General features: G+C 49.2%; 1 protein-coding gene across 2 annotated transcripts in view; it reads left to right on the top strand.

Moving 5' to 3' along the window:
- Positions 1 to 11,892, top strand: part of CUNH20orf194 (chromosome unknown C20orf194 homolog) — a 127,961-nt gene extending 116,069 nt beyond the window's left edge. For both annotated transcript variants that reach the window (XM_023760281.1, XM_006096411.3), the window contains exons 31-37: positions 493 to 579; positions 3,505 to 3,611; positions 3,928 to 4,002; positions 5,794 to 5,999; positions 7,096 to 7,161; positions 8,019 to 8,112; positions 8,680 to 11,892. In XM_023760281.1, the coding sequence (XP_023616049.1) occupies positions 493 to 579; positions 3,505 to 3,611; positions 3,928 to 4,002; positions 5,794 to 5,999; positions 7,096 to 7,161; positions 8,019 to 8,112; positions 8,680 to 8,792 (748 nt within the window). In that variant the 3' untranslated portion in view covers positions 8,793 to 11,892. The remainder of the gene's footprint in view (positions 1 to 492; positions 580 to 3,504; positions 3,612 to 3,927; positions 4,003 to 5,793; positions 6,000 to 7,095; positions 7,162 to 8,018; positions 8,113 to 8,679) is intronic.
- The last annotated feature ends 7,547 nt before the right edge of the window (positions 11,893 to 19,439 follow it).

Raw genomic sequence — 19,439 nt, 5'->3', positions numbered from 1 at the left:
GGGGGCGTTTTTTACCTCCCCGGGGGGGGTTTCCTCCACACAGGGGGGGGGTTTTAACCCCCCCCGGGGGGGGGTCCCCATCTCCCGGGGGGGTTTTTAACCCCCCCGGGGGGCTGTCCCTCCCCCGGGGGGTTTTTTACACCCTCACCGGGGTTGTCTCCCCCACCCCGGGGCTTTTTCAACCTCACCGGGGCCGTCCCTACCTCACCGGGGCCGAGATTCTGCATTTCTAATGAGCTCCCAGGTGATACCAGTGCTGCTGGTCCACAGTATTAAATTCCTCGGGCGTGATAATCATATTGTGGTTCTGTAAGATAATGTCCTTGTCCTTAGGCGATGCATACTGAAATACTTAAGGGTGAAATAACAGAAAAAATGCATGCATTTGTTGCTTATGTGGGGGGGGGGGACGGTGGAGAAAGAAAGCAAATGTGCAGGTTAAGATTGATAGTCCTAATTAATCTGGGGGTTTTTTTCTGTATGTTTTCAAAGGAATGAAGACATTGAGCTGATTCTGTCAGAAAACAGTTTTTCAAGTCCTCAGATGCTACGATCTCGATACTTAATGTACCCTGGCTGGCAAGTATCATCATTGAAAAGTAGCTGAGATTTATTTGTAAATCCAATGATTTATTTATTAACAGCAAAAGAGAGAGAGAATACCAGGTGTGCTATACGAGGGTGTCCATGGCAGCTGGAAGGACCTACCATGTCCCAGCAGCAGCTGACTTTTCCAGGAGCCCAGTGCTCCCCATCTTGGGCTCCAAATTGGGAGCCTTACTGCATGTTGAGACTTAAGGAGACATCCTGTGGGCACCAGGCACAATAGTGTCCTGTGTTTCCTCTGGCCTCTAGTGAGGGTGAGGTGGCTGACACAGAACCAAGGAGTTGTAACCTTCCCAGGTGAGAGAGTCACTCCTGAGAATAGTCAGTCCTCTAGGGTTCCTTCCTGACAGCTAAGTTCCCTGCCGATGGGGCCCAGAAGATGTTTCTTCTCTCCTGGCAGCCTCCCAGCCTGTGACCTTCTCCTCCAGAGGGGAGAAGAGAAGGAAAGAGACTACAAGGTGCATTGTAATCATACTAATACCAGCAGCTCACGAGCACTTACACACATTGTTCTAAGTATGGTAACCACTAGCCACACTTGACTATTTAATAAAATGTAAATGAATAAAAATTTAGTCTTTCAGTCATACCATACTTGATTTGAATCACATCATACTTATACATAGGTAAGTGGGTCATCCCTTTTTCCTGAACAAGGCAGTTATATCTTAGATACAAAGAAAGAGATGGAGCTTCTGAGGTGAAACCCTCCTCTGGTGGCTGCAGATGCGGGCCCTTTTGCTGCCCACACCTATGGGCCTGGGCCTGAGACTTCTTCTTTCTGCACCTGGTGCCCAGGGAATCACCCTCTTCCAGTCCATGCTGACTCATTCTGGGCACGTGAACTGAGCTCCGGATACACTTTCCTGGAGGCAGACTGATCCAGGAAAGAGCTGGGTATGAGGACCTCATTAGAAGGTTCTGTGAGTCTGGAGTCTGAAACCTTCCCTTGATCAGGAAAATCAATGATTGTAGATAATCAGAGATGGAGGGGCCTTAAAATCCAGGGAAGGTGAGGGAGGGTGGGTGGGTAGGAGGTGATCAACCAAATAACTTGTATGCGTATATGCATAATCCATGGACCATAGACAATAGGGTGGGGAGGGAGGGGGCTGGAGGGGATCAATGGGGCGGAAAAGGGAATATATGTAATACTTTCAACAAGGAAGATTTTTTTTTTTTAATCACCCTTCAGGCTCTCCTTTCTGAATTCTTTCCTTGGATTCAGATAATTTAGTCTTTTAACAAGATGGCAGCCATCAGACTCCTACTCATCCCTAGATATTACTCCCCTCCCTCCTTGGGTCAGGGCCATTACCTCCTAGTGAATGGACTTCAGCTCCAGGATGTGCTCATTCTGTGCTGTGAAGATTCTTAGCCATTCCCCTTTCAGGCCTCTGTTCTCATCGGCCCCGCCCCCACCTCTCTGGTTGAAGGGCGTGTTTCTAGCCTGGGAGGAAACCTTTCCCTTTTCCTTTAGCCCCTCCAAATTCTCCAAAGGATTCGGGCTCTGAGCACAGAAGCCCCAGTAACTCATGGTCTCCAAATGGCTGTCTGGGTTGGGGGAGAGAAAAAAGACCATGGCAGTATTGCAAAAATGTTATGCTACTACCCAACTTTAAGAAATCACAAAGAGTAAGATACTTTCAACAATATAAAATTCAAAACTGCAGTTGCTATTTTAAAACTAAGGAAACTAATAAGAAAATACAGCCCAGCGGGTATGGCTCATCAACCTATGAACTAGGAGATCACAGTTTGATAACCAGGTTTTGGGCTTGATCCCAAATAGGGCAAGTGCAGGAGGCAGCTAATCAAGGATTCTTTCCTATCACTGATGTTTCTCTGTCTCTCCCTCTCCCTTCCTCTCTCTGAAATGGATAAAATCATATTTTTTAAAAAGATGAAAATACAGTAGACTGGAGGAAAATGATTGCTTCAAATGTGACAAAAGGTTAATATAATATTTGAGAAACTTGTTTGGTCAGTTAAGAAAAATAGCCCAGTCCATATAGATGTGGACAATTCACTGAGGATCAAATACAGATGGCAACGATGATAGCAATTCCATGTCAGTAATATTCAAAATGTAATATGATGCTTCACTATTATTTTGATTGATACTATTACATTTAAACAAAAATATCTATAGTAACCATTGCTAGGGAATTGTTGTGAAACTGGAATGCTCACCTACTGCCAGGGACAGTGTAAATTATTACCCATGAGATGGTTACACCCTCTTCTGGACTGATTCCAATCATGGGGATTCATCTGAAGGAACTAATACAAAAGGAGAAAGGACAGGTCCATCACTTTGTAAGCTAGTTGATGGGAGTTTATTATACTACCCTTCTACCTTTGCATGTGTTTGAAGTTTTCCATATTGAAAGGTTAAATTTTTTAAATGCTCTGAATATGGCCATGTTCTGAATGAGTCTGTGGCAACATTATGTCTTCTGTACTCAAAACTGAGAAAATAGTGCAGAGCTGCCTCAGCCCTTTAGTTCCTTCTGGAGAGAGTGTACACACCAAATATACAGTCTGTTAAACTACCCTCAGCAATGGTGGAGCATAGTTGGAGCCCTTGAAAGAGTGGGTGGGGATCCTGAGGAAGAGCTCTAAGGGTACCAGGAAGGACCCCCTGGTCTCAGGTGGGACACTGCAGGCTTCAAAGGTCAAAGGGGTATTTGACATCAAGAAACTACTAGTCTAAAGAGGTAAACCATTCTTCCCAACCTCAAGGTGAAAGAAACATATATACATTTAAACAAATGTATTATACACAAAATTGTGTACAAGTAAGAGAGAATGCAAATATTACAGGATAAATAATATATAGTTCATTCCAAAGTATTATATAATACTGTTGTACTTACAATTTTTAAACCTTTTAAGGTATGAAGGTAAATTTGATGCTGGATCAGTCTTTCCATTAATGGTTCAGATCTGCGTATGGTTTGGTCGTCCCTTGGAGAGGACTCGCTTTATAGCCAAATGTAAAGGTAAGCCCTGGCCGGGACAGGTCCCAGGCCCAGTAAAAGAACAACAAGAGTTGTCTCTGTTTCCTGGCACCATTTTAGTTTTCTGAATGCTGTCTCTTCTCCTCTCCATTTGGGTCTGAAAACAGGCAGAGGGATTTGAGAATGCAGGAATCCCCCACCTCTGGAGCCACTGGGGAGGAATGGGTGGGAATAGAACCCATGAACCCAGGACCCTAGAGTAAGATCCCTTCCTAGTCCCTAACCCTCCCAGCGCTGCCACTCTGAACTTGACCTCTGCCCCCAGGTGGGTAACAATCCTGTCCTCTTCCTCCACCAGCAATTCAGTCTTCCATCAAGCCAAGTCCTTTCTCTGGAAACATCTACCACATCCTGGGCAAAGTGAAGTTTTCAGGTAACTGGGGGGTTGGATTTGGGAGCCCTGCACTATGGAGTTCATAGCCTCCATTGGTGCTCTGCAGACTCTCTCCAAAACCCTCCCCTCTGGGCCTTACACCATTGGGCTCTTTCAATCACCCCTCTCTGCCAGGGGCCCACCTTCCTTCAGGTCCTTCTGCTCCACAGTGGAGGATCTGTCCTCCTTCCCCTGGATGGCCTGCCCAGGGCCTCTCCTCACAGCTCCTGGACTTCCTTGTTCCAGAGACTCAAACCATCATCCATGGTTTCTTTCTAGACCTATCACCTTTCTAGAGCTATCCCAACACTGAGATCTCCAGCTTCTGATCCATGTCTGTCAAAGTCACTTGCCTTCTCCCTTCTGTTCAGTAGGCCTATTTATCAGCCTTAGACCTCTGGAGCCTTCCAGACCTGAAGTCTGTCTGTCTGGGCTGGGGTCAGAGAAGGCCTCAAAACAAGAAGGAGTTGCTCAACTCAGCACTGAGGAAGGGGAGACTGTTCCAGAGAAAAGGCACAGCATGTGCTATGGACCTGAGGCAAAAAGGCACACTTCAAGAACCAGAAAGGGCTTACTGTGGCTGGGGCTTAGCAGGAGGCAGGGATTGTGTCTGTTAGGTTGTCTTTGGCTCTTACAACAGAAAACCCCAAATCAACTAGCAGGTGTTAGCTACATACCAAGAAGCAAGAGGTTGGGCAGCTTAGCAAAGCCACTGAGGACCCAGCTAATGTGTGTCTCTGTGTTCTTCCATTCTTGATGTCAGTTTGTCCTCAGGTACCCACCCCTCATGGTTGCCAAGTAGTGCTGTAGGTCTAGGTGTCAAATCCAGACACAACATCCAGCTGATGGAGAGGCTGGCTCTTCCTGTGGTATCTTTATCAGTGCAGACACCCTTGCTGAAGTGCCTCCTCCCAATTCTTCAGCAGACTTCTCCCCTTGACCGGAATTCAGTTGCTATGCCTTCCAGGATCCAGGACCCATGGGGAATTGGTATTGGAGGAAGAGAGGGCTGCTAGACAGGCAGCCATCAGTGTCTGCTACAGGGAGCCATTGAGAGTTGTAAGCATGGAACCATCTGGGTCTTCAGATGAAAGAATTAGACAACGTAACCTTTAAAAAGGAATCTTTCATGGTCTTTAACCTGTACCATTGGCCTAAATTATATTACTGAATTTGAAACTTTGGCCCTCTCTTCAAGCCCCTTGCTCAAGCCCACTTCCCTCAGGCGCCAACAGAAAACCCCCCACCTGCTTCAGGGGTCTTAGTGCCTTTGTCTTCCCTCTCCCCCATCATCAGCTCCTTTTCTTTATTTACACCTACTCTTGACCCCTTGCTTGTTCAAGGTTAACCTCTCTTGTTCTGGATCCTTTTCTCATCCTGCCTTTTAGAGGTACCTTTATCTTTTCTCATGTCTCCAGTCAGTCATAGCCCAGCTTCTCAGCCTGTAAACCTTGTCCCCTCTTTTCTATTCCCATCCCGGTGACCTTTCTACAGCACTTGTACTGTGGACACGCCCTCCTCCCTTGGCCCCTCAGGCCTCTGTTGAGACCCACCCCTCCAGAAGGGGGCCTTTCTCTTATAGTCCCCTTCTAGGTTATATCCACCTGATCACTTGATCAACCAACCTACTCCGCCCTCTCTTACTTCATCCTTTCTAACTTGCCACCAATTATGTCCGTTCTCCCTCCTGTACATGTCTCATGAGTCTGTCCAACCATAGACCCTGTGTCAGTCTTGTGTAGCCTTATTCTTTTGGGGCATTGTCTCGGGGACTGACATGTGTTCTTGCAGACTCTGAGAAGACCATGGAGGTCTGCCACAACACTTTGGCCAATTCCTTGAGCATCGTGCCTGTATTGGAGGGACCGACGCCACCACCCAACTCCCGAGGCACACCTCAAGACAGCAGCGGGCAACAGGAGTGTTACCTCGTGTTCATCGGCTGCTCCCTGAAGGAAGAAAGCGTCAAGGACTGGCTACGGCAGTCTGCTAAGCAGGTAGTTTTTGAAGCTCAGACAGACTTGGCACAGATGTGGCTAGCACACCTCAGAGCTGCTGCTGGCCTTGAGGCAAAGGCCCCCCACAGTCTCCCTGGTGCCTCCCCACTCCCCACCGCTCAGCTCAGCCAGCACTTTCAGGGACACTTAGAGAGTGGGAGGCAGCCACTCAGACAAACTCAGGGCAGACTTGTTTTCACAGACATTTCCAATTCTACTTCCACAAGCAGACTGGGGTTACTAGGTGGCCTCGTAGGGCCTGGGTGAAACCTACTTGTTCCATGTGGACCCTGGGTCAAACTGATGTTCCAAACTCAAAATGTCATTTCTTAGCTGAACCTTATTCAAAACTCTCCTGTGTTCTGAGCCCAGAATCTCCTATTCTTGGGCTTTCCCGCTAGAAAGGAATTAACAACAAAGATATGGGAAGAGCCTTTTGCAAATCAAGACTCCAAGTATGGATAGCAGTGAGCCCGGGGCCCTGGAGACAGGTGCCGGGGAAGGGGAGGCTTCCTGTAAATGCACACAAGCACCTTTAGCCCAGACACACACACACACACACACACACACACACACACAGGAGTTATGGAGTTAAAATCCTTCAATACACTGCAAGCTTTCGGTGCTAAGCCTCTTAGCACAGCCTTGGGGGTTTAGCTCATCCTAGAACTCTGGAAAAAGAGTTGACTGGGGCTTGGGGCCTTTGTAGATGCTCAGTGGAAACCTGTCTTTTATACTGAGGAATGGCTGCCTGTAGGCTGTGTCTTTCTCAGACCTACCTGGATAAACTTGATGATGCTTGACTATGGGACCTCATCCCTTTGTCTGCATGTCTGGCACTGGTGGGCCTTAGGGATGAGAATCTGCAGAGGCAGGAACATGCCTATTTGCAGAAGCACTGGTCTCTCCTCTGCCACTGTCCCCCGGCACACAGAGCTCGGGAGTGGTCTTCTCGAGGGGCAGACAAGCAGGATATTGTGTCCAGGTCATGCCAGTGCTTGGGTCTTAGTCATATAACTGGCCCCTTGAGCCCTCACCTGCCTAGGTACTCCATCAGCTCTGTTGGGACCTGACCCCTCCCTCCATCTCTGCACAGAAGCCTCAGAGGAAAGCCCTGAAGACCAGGGGAATGCTGACCCAGCAGGAGATCCGGAACATCCATGTGAGTACCCTGCCCTAGGGGCTTAAGGCTCGTCCATATCCCAAGGCTGTCCTTCCAAGCTTGTGTAGCTTCATCCTTTGGGATTTTCTGGCGTCACCTGGGCATGAGATCTAGGAGCAGCTGAAGCCCTGCTTTGTCACGCTGTTCAAACAACTGAAGTTGTTCTCTCCTAATGTGTGAATCTGAGGCCAGGACAAGAGGCCCCTTGATGAGCCCTCTTGGCCTCCAGGCTGACTCCCAGCCTCTGCCCCAGTTCCTACCTCCACAGGAGACTTTTCCTGACAGGTTTGGAGGCAAAGACTAAAAGGAACACAGGCCCCAACATGAGCCACATCACCAGTCCCGTAATGTGCAGGTGGGCAGAGAGTGCTCTGGGACTCCAGGAGCCCCTGCTTTGGACGTGAGGAGAGCCCTTCATATCCAGGCCCTACAGGACCTGGGCAACCCTGGGTGCTCCTGGGCAGGACACCGTGGGCACCTCAGAAAACAAACCTTCAACAAGGTCTAGTGCAGGTAGTTTATTTTGGAAATGATCTAGGAGACACGAGTATGGAAATGGGAAAGTAACAGAGAGAAGGAAGGGGAGACAGCCAACAACGGGTATGTTATCGAACCAGGACCACTGTGGACAACCAGTTTCTTCTCACCAGGGGCACCCAGAGTGCCTCCCCACGAGCCTGGAGACCTCCATCAGTCATTGCCTGAGAGCTGCTGTGGGGAGGCGTTAACTCCCTGACACACAGCCTCCATGGAGTGGGCTATCTTGCAAGGATAATAGGTTTGTTTTTGTTTTTAATGAATGAGTGAATGATAGAAAGTGGTCAGATAATTCTAACAGGACTCTTTTTTCCCTGTAGGTTAAACGCCACCTGGACCCCCTGCCTGCAGGCTACTTTTATAATGGCACCCAGTTTGTCAATTTCTTTGGAGACAAGACTGATTTTCACCCACGTATCCTTGGGATCTGGGCCTGGGGGTGTCTGGAAGCTTATCTGTAAGGAGAGTGTCTGCTAGAGGCGAGGCAGCCCTGCCCTGGAGCAGGCTGGGTTCTGGGAGCAGCAAATCAGAGGCGGACTTCATTTTGGCCTCTTAAAGTCAATTGAATTTCTCCTTCATTCAGTGCTTGCTGATATAATCCTGTGGGTTGTAGTTTAAATGCAGCTACGGTGACATCCTCAATTCTGTGGTCATCAAGGTCACAATTTACATGTTGGAGACGGGGCCTGATTACAGTAGTTAATCTGTGAAAAGGTAGATAGGGTGCTGCTGTGTGCTAATGAAAGCTGAAGGGCGCAGGTCTAGACCTCATGAAGGACCCTGTGCCAACCCCTGCCGCATTCTTTGTAGCTTTGGTGCTGTCAGTATATAAAAGAGCCCATCAGGTACCCTCTATGCAGGCACTACCTCAGAGTCCGTCCCCCCCCCGCCCCCGCCCTCACCTGCCCACAGATCCCTCTGGGCCAGGGCAGGCTTTTTTGTCCTCCAGGCTCATGGCTCTCTTCCTTAATGAGATGCCAGTCATGGACCAGTTCATGAATGACTATGTGGAAGAAGCCAACCGGGAGATCGAAAAGTATAACCGGGAGCTGGAGCAGCAGGAATACCACGATCTCTTCGAGCAGAAGCCTTAGAGGAAGGCTGCAGAATGTCCACTCGAGATGGACAGGACGGGTGTCTTAGCCTCAGTTCCTCCAGAGGCCCCTCCCGCAGGGGCTGTCTTCGTTCTCCTTGGCCTTTGTGTGCTGGCTTGAGTGCATGTTGTCTTTATTCTCTTTGCAGCGCTGAAGAGCATCACCTGCACTACTGATTTGGGGGGATGGGTCCGCATGGAGCATGAGCAGACAAGGACTGCAGTGTGTGTGGCTGGCAGTCCAGGACCTCCAGGTCTCTCGCAGTATCTCCTTTGGGTGGTTGAAGCACTGTGTGCGTGTGGGGAAGCATTTGGAGTGCACAGAGGAGCTGCTAGGATGCAGAAGGAACCCTAGCTACCCAAATTGGAGCCACCCTTGGGGAGGGCCAGGCCACCACAGACCTCAGGCCTCAAGACAGTGCCCCAGAAGAGCCTTATCCCAGTGCCTGCCTTCCTGGTCAGGCTCCTCCCATTGAGGGACTTGGCCCTGCTGGCCCTGGGCCAGTCCTGGGGGGACAGCACAAGCTCTGCCCCAGCCCAACCCAGAGTCAGCTGGGGCTGAGATCAGTAGCTGTTCTGAAATGAGGGGCTTGTCCTTACAGACTAAACTGGAAGGCGTCCTGCTTTCCAGAAGCGTGTGGCTTTGAGCTGACACAAGCAGTCCCCTCAGGATTGGTTTTGAGTCCCCTTATAGTATCACTCCCGTTTGCCTAATTCAGGGGCCAGAGCAAACCTGCTGCTGAAGGCTCCCTGGTGATGCTTTGCCTCACTGCTGAGGGGAGCATCCTGCAACTGCTCAGTTTTAGGTCCTGATCATTTTTGGGGTGTCATTGAATGGGGTTCAGTCTCCAGCACCTAACCCTCCCCCCAGCCTTACCAGGGAAGGTCTGGATTTCGGCCACACACTTCAGGAAATTCGTGCCCCCAAGCAGGTATGTCCCATGCTGACCTCCAGAACTAGTGTGGACAAGGGGAGGTCCCAGGCACCAGTATTTAGGTGATGTCTGTTAGGACTTCAGCGCCTCAGCTGCCTAGGTTGTAAATGCTTTCTGAATTTCATGTTGTTGTTTTGCATGCCTTAGGAACAAGCACATAGGCGAAACCAGCAAAGTTTCCAGTAATGTAGTGGGGTTTTTGAGAAAGGCCCCTGGTGCAGAGGAGTCAGAGAAAGGATGGAGCACATGTAGTCTGTGTGCCTGGTCACACAGAGGCCTGCATGCAAGTACGAAAGCAATTGTGTGGGCTTGTCGCTACCACGTACTTGTATTAGGAAAAAACAATTTGTATTTGAAGCCAAATGAACAAAACTCCAGTACTACTGAGTAAGAAATCTTGCATGAAGAAAGGCTTCTGAAGACTCGTGTTCTCCAGTCCCAGCTCCCAAAGCTGCTGGTGACAAGGCCCCAGGTGTGGAGCCCAAGTCTGGGAGCCCCTAATGTCTGGCTGGCCAGAGTTTGGGGTTCACAGTGGACTTGCCTCTGCTCCAGAATCAATAACATAGATATTAAGTGCAATTGATTAAATAAGCAATGAATTACTTGTAGCTTCCTTTAGCTCTACCGAGCTCTTTTTAAAAACTCAAACTTGAGCAGCCTTAGAAAAGGGGTGGGTGGGGTGGGTGGGACCATTTCCTCCAGGTGGGTTGCTGTGAAGTTTTAAATGAAAGCTCCAGATCTTGGAACTCGAGCCATTTCCTGGCTGCTGCACAAAAGAGTTTTTAAAGAGGGGTCGGAACCCGCCCGTAGCAGCGGGTCTTCCCACTGCGTGGGCTGTACTTACGTGGTGGTCTTGGTTCTGACCATTGTCCGGAGAAATGCTCTCTCACCAACTTGCCCCTCTTAGAGGGAAAACTGTGATTACCTCAACCAGAATATGAAACTGTGATTGAAAAAGTCAAAACGTTAAGTTTAAAAGCCAAGTGGCAAAACTGGCTAAGGCCTCCTTAGACACTCCTCAGCCTGCTCAGGAGTGTGAAGGGGCACATAGGTGAAAGGGCATTTCACTCCTTGGGGCACACTCTGTGCCTGATGAAGAGACACACTAGCAGTGCGCAGTGTGAGCTCTTTGAGGACTGAGGCCGGGGGTGCATCCTCCGCACTGCCTCTTCCAGAACCTGCGGGCCTCTGGGTTCTGACCGTGAAGTTTAATATCCACTTGATTCCTCCAGGTGGAGGGTGGGGGCTTGGCTGCCTCTCGAGGAAGGGCCATGACACTGTGTTTTAGATTTTGACCTTAGAAGTGGATACTAAGGACCCAGCAAAGACATCGGGTGAGGGTTCCTAGGGACAGGCAGAAGTCCTCCAGGGGCTGACATGCTTTTTGCCAACTTTCCTGTTAGCAGCTTCAGTTTTATATCACCCAGAGTGAGTGTGATACTGTTGAAATCGCTGAAGTTATGGGTCATTTTACGTTTTGATGTGGGATTTTTTATTTTATTTTATTTGGAGGGAGGAGGCAGAAATTGGAGAAAAGGGATTACCCTAGGAAGGGGCGGCTGGCAAGGAGTTAAGTTGGCTCCCCTAAGCCCTGGGGCTCTCTGACCTCAGCCTGCACACAAGGCCCTGCAGGTCACAAGAAAAAGTTCCCTCCTAAATTCAATTAGGATTCTGGAGAATTTTTGCACAGTAATAAGCTCTGAGTTGCTCTTCAGGCTTCTCGAAAGGGAAAAGTTAACTCAAAGATTGTAAACTATTAAGTATTCATTCCAGCATGTTGCTGACCTAGTTGGATAGTTGTACCTCAAAAGTAGGTGAGAAATGGCTTCCTCATTGTCTTCGGTTGTCAAATACTAATGACAGAAGAAGAGCTCACTTACGTGCCAAAATTCACTTTTATACTAGTTTTTCAGTGCTTTAATATTTGTAACTTAAATTTTAAAACTCATTTACAAACACTACTGTAACTTCAGTGAAACTGAATTGTGTGATTGAAGCTTTTTGCTTATTATAGTATTTATTACACTACTTAATTCAATAAATATATTAAAGTAGGCTTCAATTTATTTTTATATTATTTTACATGTTTTTACCTGCAGTTGTGTATTTGAATTGACCTTGGTAACAGATGTGATGCTAAGGACCAATAAACTATCACTGAACAAGCAAGGCCTCCCTTCGTTGCTGTCCCTGTAGACCCAGTCCCGAGGTGTCCTGGGGTGGGGCTGAGGAAATGGCCCACAACCTGGGACGGGTACTTGCCCCTCTCCTTCTGCAGAGAGCCTCTTTGCTGGGGCTCCCCCTCCCTTCCTCAGACCTCAGAGTGGCCTTCAGAATAAAATTCTATGTGGAGAAACCACCCTGGCTTGGGTGTGGGCACTCCCAGGGTCTCAGAGAAAAGCCATCCCATGCTTACAGGTCCCTATGAGTCGTCGCATCCCCAGGTGCCCCCACCCTCATCTCCAACTGCTCAGCAGGGCTGTGGGTTCTGTGGGTTCTAGGCTGCAGCAGGAACCATTGCTTCAGAGACCAATCCCCTCGTTTAATCCCAGAGCTCTGCGAGGCAGCCACTCCGCCTTACAAGTGGGGGACAGCCAAGGCACGAAGGGTGCAGTACCTGTCCCAGGTGGCAGAGCCACTGTCCTTGCCCGCCTTGGATTGCAGACACCCTCCCTGGGCTCCTAGTGGCATGGGTCTTGGAACCACGTTCTAAGGCAGAGGACGCAAAGCCCCAGAACTCCAGAGCAGCGACTTACCAGTGTGCGCAAGAACTTTTAAAACATGCAATCCCTGACCATTTAGTCAGGGGCACTGACCTCTTTTTTTTATTTTTATTTATTTATTTATTTTCTTCTTCATTTTCTTATTTATTTTCTTCTTCATTTTCTTTTTGGCACTGACCTCTTTTCCCTTAGATTGTCAAATAAAAGAATGACAAGCCCTGGCTGCATAGCTCAGTTGCGTAGAGCATCCTGATAAGCCAAGGTTGTGGCTGTGATCCCTGGTCAGGGCACATACAAGAATCAAGCAATAGCACAGCCAGTGTGGCTCAGTGGTTGAGATAACCTATGAACCAGGAGGTCACACTTCGATTCCTGGGCACATGCCTGGGTTGTGGGACTGATCCCCAGTGTGGGATGTGCAGGAAGCAACCGATCAACGATTCTCATCTCTCTCTCCTCTTCCTTTCTCTCTGAAATCAATAAAAATATATTTTTTAAAAATTAACTAATGAATGCATGAATAAGTGTAACAAAAAATTGATGTTTCTCTTTCTCAAAATCAAATTTAAAAAAAAATGACAACAGCCAGCACAACAACAGCCTTCCAGTGTGAATGGATCGAAATTATACCTTTTTTGGGGTCAGATTAGCAAAAAAATATATTTTTTGGTGTGCTGTAGAATTTTAGAAATTAGTTTATGTGATGAAAAAGGTTGAAAAATCACTGCTCTAGAGGAACGAAACCCAAATGCCCAACTTTCCCCTTGCAGGCCCCAACCCCATCTGCCCAGCGGTTTCCCTGCCTGTGGCTAGGACAGGCGCTTCCCACCACAGGTGGCCTGGAGGGGCTGCCAACAGGGGCACCGACCACACCACACCCCCCACTGGGTGGGGAGGAGGGGCCTCTGCCTTTCCCAGAAAAAAGCCAACCAGGGTGGGGCATCGCCTTGAGGCTGCATGTCCACAGAGACCCTGCTTCCTGTCCCACCCTGCACGCAGGGGCCTCCGGACCAGGCAAGTGCCCCACTGGGAAGGCTTGGAAGCTGGCCCACAGTGAAGGGTGCAGCCTCCCCTAGGTGGGAGGGTGGTGGTCTTGGGTTGGGAGATTCTATGTGATCAATTAGTCACATACAACCACATGCAAAACTGCCTGAGAGGAGCTAAGAGAATTGTGGGAGGAAGTTGGCAGCTATATAATGCACCCCACAACCCCTTTCCTCAGAGCCTCCAGCCTCCCACCTACAGGGCCAGGTTTGAACCTTGGAGTGTCTGTGCTTGTGCTTCTCAGAAACCGCCAGGGGTTGGGAATTACCCCCAAAAAATTGCCAGGGAGGTAAGGGGAGACAGTAAATGGGAAAGGGCTCCTGGGAACCAGAAAGGGAGCCTGTCTCCACCCTGGAGCCCACAGGGGATACTGGGCATGCTCGACATAGGGAGCCCCTGAATCAAGGCATCCAGGTGGGGTAGGCATGTGGAAAGTGAAATTTGGAGCAGAGGGCCTCAGGTGAAGCAGCTGAAAATCACAGGGCTCTCTGAGGAGCTTGGAGAAATACCAATGTACAGTGGGGCCTTGACTTACGAGTGTCCCGACTAACGAGTTTTTCGAGATGCAAGCCGTCTCTCGGCCGATTTTTTGCTTTGAGTTGCGAGCTAAAATTCGGGTTACGAGCCAGCTTCAGATACCCCACCGCTAGTTGGCGCAGTGAACGTCACAGTGAACGCCACAACATCAGCCCAGCATCACGTGTCTCACTCGTTCACTTTTTGATTTGACATACGAGTAATTTGAATTACGAGCTCCATCACGGAACGAATTAAACTCGTAAGTCAAGGCCCCACTGTATTCATTTCTACCGTACAATCTAGGGAAGAGTCATGCCCAAAGAAAATGACCCTATGCCCCATTTCTGATCCATGACGGAAAGGGAATGGCTTGGTTCCTGTAAGAGGAGTCCAGGGTAGTACCAGCTTCAAGTTCAGCTGGGCCCAGGCACTCAGATCTCATCAGAACCCTCACCATCCACGTTCTCCCCTGCAATAAGCTTCCTGTATGCCACCAGCAGCCTAACACCCCAAAAGGAAGACCCAATCTCCCTCTCCAGGGGCAGCCCAAAAGTCCGAGTCCCATCCCCATCCCTGAACAAGTCCCGGGGGCCAGAAAGTATTCTGATGGGCCTGACATCGGTTCCACTGTGCATTTCCAAGACTCCCCTGGCCCCCCCCCCCCCCCCCCCCCCCCCCCCGCCACCACCACCACCACACACACACACACACACACACACACACACACCAGGCTCACTGGGGAGCTGAATCCCCCAAAGAAGAGCTTGCTCCCCAAACCAGCATTACATATCGCACTACAGGCCACCCCTGAGCTTTTCCGTTGAAATCAGAATCCTACTTGATTTTTAAAATTTTGCTTTCTGCAAAATTTTGGGGTTTTTTTTAGTACAAGTGATAGCAAGCACAAGGTTATTCCGTTGTGGTGGTGGTGATCTTGAACCAAGGGGAAAACAAACTTTTAGTTGAAAACCTTCTGTCCACTAAGACCATTTCCCCCTGCAGACCGAGGAAAGGCCACCATTATTTGGCACTGTAATGCCCCAGTACACCCAGGGACACCAGTGTTCCTCGGGAGCCTGTTTAAGAATCCTTTTATTCCCAAACAAAAGGAAAATCACACAATGTGCGGGGTGGACTGCTGCCCCACATTGGTGAGGGTCAGAAGTGGACCAGCTAGAGAATGATTTTGAAGGAACAATTGACAAGACAAAGTGACTAATAAGACAAGAGTGAAGAGGACGACCTCAAGGTAGAAGTGGAAAAAGCCAAAGTGGAAAAAACCCCAATACTGAAACAATTCCAAAAACTTTTTGTTTCATCCTCCAAAGACTTGAAGAAAAATACATTTGTTTATTCACAAATTATTACTGTTTTCCCCAGGCCTCTGCATTGCTAAATTGACCGGACAAAATAATGTGGGGGTGGGGGGATTTCATCAGGGTCAATAAATTTTATGTCAAACTAATGACTATAAATCTGTAAAAAATGCTAATCAAATAAAGTGTGAACTTATTTCCATTTTACCCTACAATTATTACTGCTTTTCCCATACCAATACAGAAGTTTAATTTTTTTTCCTCTCATGGCTTCAAATACTTAAACTTTACTGGTATGTCTTACTCTGAAATTTCATGCCTGGATGAATGTACAAATAATAGCAAAATAAGGACAACAGGAAGAGGAAAGATGGTTAGATAACCAAAAATTCATGGAAATTTCTGGCCAAAACAACTCCATTTCAACCTCATTGTTTTATAGATAAAAATTATCATAAGACTCAGAAAGACCTGAGGGTGTTACCCTGTGCCTTCCTGCTAACTTTCCCTACCCCGTGCATCCAGCTTCCTGCGAGGGGCTGGATGCAGCTCGCAGGAAGGGTGGTCTGAAGTGGTGCTGAAAGCAGTGTCAGCCCTGAATGGTGGGCTTGAGGCAGGACCTTGGGCAGCCCTTTGACATAGGGGACCAGTGAGAATGAGAGCCAGGGATGTGGAGGACATGGGGTACACAGAATGGCCAAGGAGGGCAAGGATGGCCAGGGGGTTAATATTCTGCCCAAACTCTTAGAAGGCTTCAGGTGTGGGTGATAGGATTCAAATAAAATAGGGCCTGGGGATAGATGAGGGTGGGGAGTCAGCTCTGTGGCTTTTATCCTCGGGTTCTCTGCACCCCTCAGCATGCCCTGAGGACCTTGTTGTATTCAGAGGACCTATCAATGAAAATCCTGGGCCCAGCCTGGGGATCTGAATTTCAGCAAGCTCTTGGTGGGCGGGACTCCGATGTGATGCACCTCTGCCTTGGAGGGTCTTGCTAGGAAAAGCCGAGAGGCATCAACACACACAGTGGGGTGGTACGTGGTTATCTCCTGTGACCACTGGAGAAGGGTGGGCGACAGTAGGTCAGTGTTTGGTGGTGTCTGTTCTCTAGGAGGTTCTTGGCTGAGATGCTGGGCTGTGGAATTGGACCCCAGGTCAGAAGACAGAAGGCCTGACGTGAGGACAGTGGAGCAGTCCTGGCACCTCCTGCCCAACCATCTGCTGGCCAGATAGAACCATTGAGCATAGAGCCATCAGACCTCTGTCCAGTGCTAGACTCTGACGGTGAGTATGGATGGGAGTAGGGCATGGGGACTCAGGATGTTGTCCTGATGGGAGCAGGTCCTTGGTGGCTTCTTGCCCTTCTAGCTGCCCTTATAGGAGCCTGGTTCTTTCTCTCAGAAGGGGTAGATGGCAACTGGGAGAGGGCTTAGTGGTCATGCTGTGTTAATTGGGTACCAAAGGGTCTTTCTCCCACCCACCAATAGGGCCTGCAGATGTTCCTCAGGAGAGAGGGGAGGTGAGGGGAGGCCAGTGGAGGCCACGTTCCTTCTCCCAACTCCCACCCAGCAGCACCAAAGGGACAGTGTGGGGACAGCATGGGCTGCTTACTCTGGGCAGCGGGAGCCCCAAGAAGCTTGTAAAACCGAGTGACTCCAGGGAAAGCTGATGGCTGCAAGATGTGGGAAGCCACATTTGCCAAGGATCCAAGGAAGGCACAGAGGGAAGGAGCGGACTGGAAGTGGAAATAAAAGGACTTGGTGCCCTGACCGGTTTGGCTCGGTGGATAGAGCGTCGGCCTGCGGACTGAAGGGTCCCAGGTTCGATTCCAGTCAGGGGCATGTACCTTGGTTGTGGGCACATCCCCAGTGGGGAGTGTGCAGGAGGCAGCTGAATCAATGTTTCTCTCTCATCGATGTTTCTAACTCTCTATCCCTCTCCCTTCCTCTCTGTAAAAAAATCAATAAAATATATTTTTTTTTAAAAAAGACTTGGTAATGGCTGTGGAGGCCAGGGTGCGAAGAAGGAGGCAGAGGGAATCAGGAGTATCTGGCTGGAAAACCCTGGGGGAATGGAGGATGAAGAGGTCATCTGGAGGGCTTCACTGGCTCGAAAGCCTCTAAGACTATACATGGAGACACCGATCATGCGTTCAATACGTCATAGGCTTATTGAGCACCTACTATATTAGGAGCTTCGCTGTGAAACACACAGCCCCTCTCTCAGAGAGCTTCAGTCTAGCCAGGGGGATGGGGGCCAGGCAGTAGAGTAAGAATGAATAAGGCCGTGCTATAGTAAGGGACCATGTGGGTCTGGATAGCGGGCACAGGCACCTACTTTAGGTGGTGTGACCAGGGAAGCCTCTCTAAGAGCAGAAGGATGAAATGAGCCATGGTAAGAGCTGTGCACATGCCTTTCAGGCACCACACTATCAAGGCCTCCAGGCAGGTGGGCTGGCTGTATTGAAGGGACAGCCGGCAGCCACTGTGGCTGGAGTGGCACTCCCCTGGGAGCAGGAGGTACAGGATGAGGTGAGAAATAGGCAGGGGCCTTACCCGTAGGCCACAACAGGGAGTTTGGGTTGTTTTTCTAAGTGCCATGAGAAGCCATTGAAAGTGGAGAGTGAATTATGGGTTGGGGGGCAAGTCAGAAGGCCAGACGATGGACCAGGATGGAGGTGCAAGTGGGCAAAACTGTGCTTTATTTCTAAGGTAAACCCAACAAAACTTGCTCATGGATCAGATGTAGATGAATTGTTGTGACTCCCAGGTCCAGAGTACCTGGGTGAATGGTGGACTCAAGAGTTCTATTTTGCATGAATTTTCCTTCCTTCCTTCCTTCCTCCCTCCCTCTTTCCCTTCCTCCCTCCTTCCTTCCCTCCCTCCCTCCCTCCCTCCCTCCCTCCTTTCTTTCCTTTCTTCTTTCTTTCTTTCTTTCTTTCTTTCTTTCTTTCTTTCTTTCTTTCTTTCTTCCTTCCTTCCTTCCTTCCTTCCTTCCTTCCTTCCTTCCTTCCTTCCTTCCTTCTTTCTTTCTTTCTTTCTTTCTTTCTTTCTTTCTTTCTTTCTTTCTTTCTTTCTTTCTAGTGGAGCTTTTCTTTCTTTCTTTTATTAAATATATTTTTATTGATTTCAGAGAGGAAGGGAGAGGGAGGGAGAGATAGAAACATCAACGATGAGAATCATTGATCGGCTGCCTCCCGCACGCCCCGTACTGGGGATCGAGCCCACACCCCAGGCATGTGCCTCTGACCGGAATCAAACCCGGGATCCTTCAGTTTTCTGGCCAGCGCTCTATTTGCTGAGCCAAACTAGCCAGGGCTATTTTGCATGAATTTTATTTGAATTGCCTATTAGCCATCCAGGTTGGGGGGTGGGAGGTAAATAGACTGTAGCATATTGAAATCAGGAGCTCCCTGATTGTCAGCTGTGGCTGGTTGAGAGCCATGGATTCAGGAAAAGATTGGCATAGGCCAACCCCTAGGGCCAGGTCAGAGGAGGTGGGAGGGGAAGTAAATGTTGCAAGAAAAAGGAGGTACTCCTGGTGCTGGGTGCTGCTGGAGGTGGGGGAAGGGCTGGCAAGAAAGCTGAGGCAGGGTGACCTTGACAAGAATTTCAGTGGAGTGATGAGGACAAAAGACGGGTGTGAGTGGGTCAAAGGGAAGTAGGGAGAGGGTGTGGAGACAGAGGAGTAGAGATGAGGAAAATGCTCTGAAGCGCAGCTGAGGAACTGGGTGGTATCTGGAACAAGGAGCTCAAGGAAGTGTTTTTTGTTTTTTAATGAGATACTACAGAATCACTTCTCACTTCAGACTAAAATCTCCAGGCATCAGCAGCACAAGGGGAAAGTGAGTGGGATGCCATGACGTGGCTTATGGAACCCAGCGCCCATGGTTGTGTCCATAACCCACTGAAGTCTGAGACCCCAGGGAGGGAATGAGAGGCGTGTGTGTGCTTACGTCTGGGTTCCGGAAATACCTGTCTGTGTAAGGACCAGGGGGCACAGGTGGGGAGACCTCAGCCTCTGATCCACAGACGGAGGCTGGTGGTGGGTGGGAGGACGGAAGGAAACCGCTTCTCACATTGCAACAGGGGCCGAGCACCTGAGGCTGCGGAGG

This window comes from Myotis lucifugus, unplaced genomic scaffold (genome assembly GCF_000147115.1).
Source record: "Myotis lucifugus unplaced genomic scaffold, Myoluc2.0 scaffold_178, whole genome shotgun sequence".
Lineage (NCBI taxonomy): Eukaryota > Metazoa > Chordata > Mammalia > Chiroptera > Vespertilionidae > Myotis > Myotis lucifugus.
Note: the sequence above shows the minus strand (reverse complement) of the source record. Positions and strands in the feature narration are given on the sequence as shown.